Genomic DNA, 8,160 nt, shown 5'->3' with positions numbered 1-8,160 from the left:
GGGGGGGGGGGGGGAGAAACTTTGTGAATTAGATAAAAGAATAATCAAGATTTACTATAATTTATATGCTCACGCTTTGATGAAATTACTACAGATCGTAAACGAAAATTGCCGGAATCCGAAAAGTTAGTGCCTGTAATCACCAGGAGTTCCAGTGAAGATCATACTTACAGCTGTATCACTTCGTTAAAACTGGAAAGGTAAGGATTCTCTCTTTAATTTTGTAAGACTAGCAGACTAGCAGACTAGCTGCGTGTGAATCGCGCCAAGAAACTAGTTATATTGTTTCCGATTTCTCACCGTGCAGTAAAAATTCGAACGAAGACGAGACAAATCCAGACTTCGACGAACAAAGGAAGATCGCGGAGGGTGCGGACGCGCTTTTGAATCTGGCCGGTGTCAGTACAACACTAAGTCACTGTAAAACGCATCACATGTCGTCGCAAGATATTAATCCAGCGCCAAAAGCGGAGGGAGTTACAAAACCAAAAAGACGTTCTACTCCGAGTGATTATTCAAGTACTCCCGAGAAAAGACGTAAGAGATGGCGGGAATGGGGGGGTGGGAGTCGGTACCTAAAGCAGATTAGGGGTTAACATTAACACATTTTGTTACATTTCAGAAAGTGTATAGCATTGAGAGCTTTTCATTTTTGCGCGCGACACGAATGGAAAAAAAAACTTGAAAATTCTATCACCTAGTGACAAATTTCTAAGACGATTTGCGTTTTGTATAGTATTGTCGGCAAATTCTCTATGCAACTTCTGAAGACGCGACAAAACCACTTTAGAGGTCTTTGATTTTTTTCGATCACGCGTCATAGATACAGTATGCGCACGAGATCAATTTTTCCATGATTTCTAGTAACGTGCCGAAGAGAGAACGAGAGTCGGATGCATTTTGAAATGATTGGTGTGGTTGCTCAGGGTTTACAACATGCTGTATGCCAAAATACATTCGGTAGCACTAAACAACAAGCAATAATAGGGATGTAGTGTTAAAGAAATACTTTTTAAACATGCTGTTGAAACAATGATAACATATAGTTCGTGGAATATCAATGAAAGAAATTATTACGTACCGAACTAAGTAATGATAATCTTTTTAGAACTGTTGTGACGATTATACATATTAATTCATAGAGAGTTTAATTAATAATAGAGTTCTATATCAGTTTTTCTTTTGTAGATATGTATAGAGGCATAATTAACATCTACGAGATCTCTTACAAGAGTAACGAGACTTTGTAGTTACGTTTCATGGAAACAAAAGAAGAAGGAAGCTGATCTTGTTGTTCTTGTAACAGATCGTATATTCACGCGATAGAGAAATCGATAATATATTTGAAACGATTACACGCATACATATTTCTATGTATATGTGTATATATGTATATAAAATGTATGTACATGCATATATATGCAGATGTACACATTACACGCATTATGATTAACATACTCAGTATGTAATGTGTATATACATATGTGTACAAGGTGTCCGCAAATTGCGCCCGGGAACGGTGGTGGAGTTGGTGAGCAACTGAATGATTGAAGTTCTCACACGTTTGTTCACTTTTTACGGCAGTTTTCAATTTGTTTGCATTTCACGTTTAATCGATTACGAGTTGTGCTTGTCCAATCAACTGTCTGTGAATCATGCGTAATTGTACATACAATGATTTAGTTGTATTCACAATAGATATTAAACCTTAACTCTTTCTAATCTAAAATTGTTTCTTGGAATAAAAAGTGGTAAATATTTTTATGATTTGGCTTTTCAAGAACTTTTTGTGCTTACGGTGTTTTTAAAATGCGAAATTGAGCACACCTTGCATATATATATATGCGCGCTCACGCGACACACAAATACACGCCATGTGCATCGTTGTCATGCACAACATACGTGCCACAAACATATTATCAAAAGAAGAAAAAAAAAGGAAAACAGATATTGAGATACGTTTACACACAAAGGATGGTTCCGAAACGAAGAAGTTTTATCATTTCGTCGTGCCCTTTTCTACTCTTTGTGGCTTTCAAGATGATTTTCGACAGTGTTGTACATATGTAGGACCTTCTAATGTATCCACAGACCAGTTTTGGGATTCAGTTGGAGACTGAATGTATTACAATTAATGCCGATGATATCGATCGGCCGGGTATGAAAGCGAAAGAGAGAAAAAGAAAGAGAGAGAGGAATAGCGCTACACACGGAGACATCCTATTTTTATAAAAGAAAACCGTAATGCTAAGGTAAAGTTTGATAATACCATGTAATTGTAAGATACATGTGCGCGCCACAGTTGGCTAGCGCTTGTGAAAAAAAAAATATTAGGACAAACTGGTCTTGCATACATTAAAAAAAGAATACGTAGTTCTATATAGAGAGAACATATATTTTTACAGGGCGCTGCCCGCGTGATAAAAGCTCTTCCTAATGATTCGCTGGTATGCAGTTTATTAGCTTAAATCACTATACAAAGTATAAATATATAGTAATTCGAGTGACATTATATATACGCGCGCGCGCGAACACGCTGTTGTAGCGCAACCTGATCGATTTCTACTACATATCATCAATTCGTGATGCGTGAAGTTACATACATATGTCAAGAAGCTCTTGTAAGCTCCCATCTCATTTGCCTTGTTTCTATAACCGAGTCATCAACATGTTGACTGCCATCGGTGGATCACTACGGCGATCCCAATCAGTGAGGTGAATCATTATCACGCGTAGTGATGTAGTTTAAATGCAATTATATTACTTTATCATCGCACACATTGTACGGTTTCGATGATAAGGATTTCACTGTGGCGGTAAGATGGTACAAAACTCGCTCTAAAGGCAGTCGACTTGTTGATATATCTCTCGACATAAGGATAAGAGAAGAAGGACGGCGCAGAACGTTATTCTTATAACGCGGCGATTGTATATGTAGAAATCAAATAGTATTATAAATTAATAATGCTTTTGTAAAATATCCAATCATGGCACACTTTTATGTTGCTTCCGCGTGCAATATCGAGATATTGGATGGATCGGTCGTGACGATTAAGAGTCTGAAACTTGAATTCAAAACGTACAATGGACTTTGGACAGGATGCGCTACAGCAATTATTTAATGTGATTGTAGCTAGTCAGCTACACTACAGAGAAAAAAACAAAACAATTCAACGTGTAGGTGCAAGAAAGAATGCCATGCTCAATGTAATATTGATTCGATTGTAATATCGTAAAAAAAGGAGAATAGGTCGCTGAGTTTTCCATCTGTTTTAATTAAAAGTTATTCTACTTATTGTACATTCTGCTACTTGTGTATTAAGCGTGCTCTGCTCAACACTACGTACTTTACGTGAAATTTGTATAGTTGCAAGCAATTTAATTTTTTTTGTTTGATTTTTTTTTCTTTATTTCGTCGTTATTATCTGTGATACTGTTGCAAAAGTTAGTACGACGGTATATCGTTGTTATATACTTCCGCGTCATGAAAGATTATAAATTCTATGTATTATGTTGTATTTATAGAACGAAAGAAAAAAAAGAGTTATTTCTATATAAACTATAAATATTATTAATTGGCATTCTTGCTCACACCTCGGAATACTTTATCCTCGTAACGATTAAAGCAACAAACTGGCATCTTTAAATTGATAATCTATAGAAATTAAATGTTATAGCTTCACAATTTGTTACACATTCTCTTAGTCTAGCTCTCGTTTGCTACGACTGAAGATCTGTTCTTCCATGTAGTTAATTCTAAATTACTTAGGGGGTGGGATGCCATTTATTATCGTAAAGTACGTAAAGTACGTGTAGCTAATCGATAGGTTATTAAAGCGGTAGATTTAATCGATTAGTGACGTAATCGCAAAGCAATACACCAGTAAATCCTGACATTGGGCGCAATACTCTAGTCAGCCGGTTTCCTAGGGGGGAGTTAAGTGGGGTTTATGTGCAATGCGTTAGTCACGAGGTCAGGAGTCAGCGGAGCGATAGACTGTTTTTATTCTACAATTGCGTTTTATGTAGAGAAAAGAAAAAAAAAATAAAAAAGTATTAAGGTCGCATATTTGTAATGTAGCGCCGACTCATCGTACGAATGCTAAATTTACAGCCAGATCAATTTGTTTCGAGTTTATTACGGTCACTTTTATTACGGAAGCGTACTGCTGTTATAACCGGCTGACAAGCGAAGTCACGTGTATAGACAAAGACACCAAAAAGCAAAGTATGGAGCAAAGCAGATTACGGCGTGTCGTAACCAGCTAGGGACAATCAAAAGACATGATGTGTTTGATTTGCTTCCATTACATGACATCGTGCCAAATGCAGAATTCTTTGAGTTTGGAAGATCAGATATGCTAATTTATATATACATATATAAATATACATATGTGTACATATATGTATACATGTGTATACCAGTATGTTTCTAGATTCTTTGGACAATCTTTCGGTGTCTATTCTTCACATTATATGATGTGAAGAATTGACTTCAAAAGTTTGTCCAGAGAATCTCGACACGTTCTGTATATACGCATATGTACATATCTACAGATTGTATATTATAAGAATTTTGTTGGCGTAATATGTAATATTACAGTTATACATATATATATAATATATATTATATATCATTATTATTACTCATTTTAAACAAATCATGCTGTAAAATGTTTGTTAAGTTTTTGATCTTGCTTATATATCTTGAGTATATTTAATATTTTAGGCTGTAATCACAAAGAAATTTTATCTAATGAAACAAATGAAGAAAATATCACTTATAAAGCGAGTTGATTATTTTATTCAGCCTCTTTTTTTTCGCTACTGTAGTATTTAGGACATTATAATTATACACTAATTAGTATAGAATATAATAATTCAATTTTCCAAGTTTGGTAATATATATATTTAATACACCAACAAGATATACAATAAGTATGTAAAAAATATACTAATAGGATACTTTCACAAGATATTCCTACTATATTGTCGCAGGTATAAATAGTAAGTGGATAGATAGTAAGAGACCTCTTATGAGAAGATGGCACTCAAAGCACACTATACTTAAGAAAATATTTCATATAAGAAGAGAATATATATTAAAAGAGAATCTATATTATAATTTTATACTGAATTTTAAAGAAAGATATGTTGCTGACCAATTTTCGCATTTTACATAATTTATCAATCAGAGTAAAATAAATATTCTTAATATAGATATATTTAAAAAAAATAGTATTGATAGAATAACATCTATAAAATAGATATGTCAACTATTTCAAGATTTAGAATAAGGCACATGTGCTACTGACATCCAACTATTTAAATCCAATTCAATTAGAGAGAGAAGTTTAGCTATTCCTTAAATATTCCTTAAATAAATGAAAAGAAATCATTGACAAGAAGATAACAAAGGCAATGTTAGGTATACTCTAAATCGAGACTTTTTATAATATTGAGGAAAAACACCTAGTAATTGGCACTCGTTACAACACTCACTAGTTTTCAGTACCCTTATTCGGATCCCATCCAATATCACAAGGTATATTAGAATTTATTAATTTTTTATCAATTATTATTTACTTATTTGTTTTCTTTCAAATCCCTACAATATCCGACAACATTCGCATAAGAGTGTCAACTGGACGTTTTCCTTTACTTGGTATAAATTATTATCTATGCAAAAGATAGATGTAAAAGCTATGCTTACTATTGTTTGCTCAAGTCTACATGATAATTTAAAATTTATGGTTCAACTGTTTCATTATGTTTAGTTTGTAGATTTGACAACTATTATCAGCTCTCTTTTTCATTCTTACATTTAGAGGGTGTAGAACTAAATACATTTCGCATATCATCTTTCCAAGACAATTGAACACTTGAGCAAGCAAAATCCTTGAACGTTGTGTTCACGATGTGTTCTTTCGGTTGAACTTTATGATTTTGTAGTGAAATATTGCAACTGTCTACTGTATGCATTGTGCTACTCATACTATAAGTTTGATAGCCAGTGTCCTGAACTGAATTTGAGGTACACCAAGGACCTAATGTGTCGATTGTGATACTCTGCTTATGATTCTTATGCATGGAATCTTTATTCATTCTAGTCGCAGTAATAAAACTAATAGTGTCATGATTTTTTTCACTTGATTCGACAGAATTAATCTGTACAGTACTGCCAATTGGATTTGTATATTTCGATAATGTTCCTATACTAACAGAATCGCATAAATTGGTTTTACCATTATTTACAATTGTAATTTTATAATCGTCTTCTGTGCCCTCTATGTTCGTATCGCGAGATATACCTGCAATATATAGGTTTGATATAGGAAAGATATGATAAATGTGATAATTGTGAAAATTAAAAGAAAAATTACGCCTGTTGTGGATGTGGAGACACTCACTTAACAAATCATCATCGTGCAAATTTCGACTTTCCTCTGTATTTATGCTTATATCTTTTGTGCGATCTAGTCGTGTGTTCGAACGTGAACGTCTAATTTTTTTACATGGCATATCGTTCTCGTTACGTATTGGCGATATACAAGGCGATGATAAGCTTACAGATTTGTTGCTGTGCCGCCTATTTTTTAACGATCCCTGAAACATATTGTGATATTAGCTTATACATTTGTATATCGTGTTGAATTTTCTACATACTTTCAATGTTCCATGAATAAACATCCCACTTTGAGGAGGACTACAGGATGAGATTATAGATCCATTCATTTCAACTGATGAAAGAGATGAAATGCTTTCATTGTCATTGTCGGCGCCCTCATAATTAGGAAATAATTTTCTTCTCAGCGAATTGTTGCTTGAATTTACATCCTCATTGTCCACATTTTGCTCCTTTTGAAAATGCAAATTTGAAATGCAACGTTTCATTAGTTTTGCTATCAAGAATAATGTAACTCTGGGCATATATATATGATATAATACTATTAAAAAATAAAACATAAATATGCTAATAATAAATATAAAAATAGATCTCTATATTGTCTTGATACTCTCTACTTTTACCCTGATAGCCATTTATATAGACTAACCTGAGTGAATGTACAAAAAGGTTTTAAAGTATCTTCAACATATTGCGGTAGATTTACAGGTAAGGACAATACTGTTTGAGTCCAGGCTGAAAATACAATGTTAAGCTAATAAATCTTGAAATATTACTTATTTTGCTTATCATAGATCCATACCTTCCTTTTTCGATTTAAGAAATTCCTTGGTAAAATTCATATCATCTGTAACTCTGGAAGGAATGCCTATATCAGTGTATGGTCTTTTTATCTCCTTCCTCATTTGCCATGGGCTAGGAATTATCTGCTTCTGCTTGAAAAATCGATCTATAGCTGCCTGAGCCCGCAATTCCACTTCAGGATCTGGAGAACAAACTTGCTGTGTAGGAGACTCTTCTATCTTTGCTGGATTTATATGTGCTAACTCATCTATGCTCCAACTAAATTCTGGTGACTGTTGAGACAATGAATCTGGCATCTACATATGACAACATTAAGTTATCTCATTTATCACATGTCAATCATAAACATTCACTATCAATGAAACATATCGAAGCATACAAGTGACCTTAGTAAATATAGTTGGACTAATCACAGGCAGATGTAATCTATTGGTCAAGTCAGCTTCGAACGGATTTCTTCTGATGACATTTGCCAATGCAGACGGTGGAGTCATATAACTGGGTAGAGTGGTGAAGTATCCCGTATTGTTCTGATACGTTGTACGTTTGGGACGGATTCCATTCTGTTTAATCGGAGTCGTGTGTAACCTTGGGCTGTTCACCAAAGATCTGTTGCGACCGTTTATCTTGCTCGGTGTCCGCCATCTCAACTGGTCCATCCTGAAATAAGTCGCGACAGTGTTCACTTTTATTCTCACGATGCAACCTCTGTTGGGGTTTGAGATTTATCTTGAAATTCTTACGTTTGACCGTAAAATTCTTGTATAATTTCTTCGATTGTTCTTGTCAATATGACAAGAATATCTCTTGGACATTTATTTACGAACCATAAATCGAACTTCTCTGCAACTCTCGGTAACCGGCGACATAGGCGTCCCAAACTTTTTTGAACTTGTTAGTTGTGACGTCGTCGGTGTTGGTCGCCACTGTGCACATATTCTCTTGAGATA

The 8,160-nt window shown here is 34.4% G+C and overlaps 2 protein-coding genes across 10 annotated transcripts in view; one reads left to right on the top strand and one right to left on the bottom strand.

The window, feature by feature from the left end:
• The window catches only part of LOC116842430 (forkhead box protein N3-like), a 9,056-nt gene extending 4,416 nt beyond the window's left edge, over positions 1 to 4,640 (top strand). For 8 of the 9 annotated variants that reach the window (XM_032811649.1, XM_032811647.1, XM_032811648.1 and 5 more), the window contains 2 exons: positions 95 to 200; positions 308 to 4,640. In XM_032811649.1, the coding sequence (XP_032667540.1) occupies positions 95 to 200; positions 308 to 596 (395 nt within the window). In that variant the 3' untranslated portion in view covers positions 597 to 4,640. The remainder of the gene's footprint in view (positions 1 to 94; positions 201 to 307) is intronic. The other variant, XM_032811646.1, reaches the window with a different exon arrangement.
• Positions 4,641 to 4,885: 245 nt separating this feature from the next.
• LOC116842431 lies at positions 4,886 to 8,160 on the bottom strand. Its single transcript, XM_032811655.1, has 7 exons — positions 7,954 to 8,160; positions 7,597 to 7,870; positions 7,209 to 7,506; positions 7,056 to 7,141; positions 6,667 to 6,858; positions 6,411 to 6,606; positions 4,886 to 6,311 (listed from the first exon to the last, which is right to left on the bottom strand). The coding sequence occupies exons 2-7, from the start codon at positions 7,867 to 7,869 to the stop codon at positions 5,800 to 5,802; spliced, it is 1,557 nt and encodes a 518-aa protein (XP_032667546.1). The 5' UTR covers position 7,870; positions 7,954 to 8,160; the 3' UTR covers positions 4,886 to 5,799.

This window comes from Odontomachus brunneus, unplaced genomic scaffold (genome assembly GCF_010583005.1).
Source record: "Odontomachus brunneus isolate Ranch 3 - 2012 unplaced genomic scaffold, Obru_v1 Obru_scaffold_025, whole genome shotgun sequence".
NCBI classification, from domain to species: domain Eukaryota; kingdom Metazoa; phylum Arthropoda; class Insecta; order Hymenoptera; family Formicidae; genus Odontomachus; species Odontomachus brunneus.
Note: the sequence above shows the minus strand (reverse complement) of the source record. Positions and strands in the feature narration are given on the sequence as shown.

Bases quoted from the DNA above. Each gene is read 5' to 3' on its own strand.
- LOC116842431 (XM_032811655.1), bottom strand. From the start codon at position 7,869: ATGGACCAGTTGAGATGGCGGACACCGAGCAAGATAAACGGTCGCAAC. The intron at 7,507-7,596 runs GTCACTTGTATG...TGTCATATGTAG, and splicing joins GTCCAACTATATTTACTAAG to ATGCCAGATTCATTGTCTCA. The intron at 6,312-6,410 runs GTGAGTGTCTCC...TATATATTGCAG, and splicing joins GCACGATGATGATTTGTTAA to GTATATCTCGCGATACGAAC.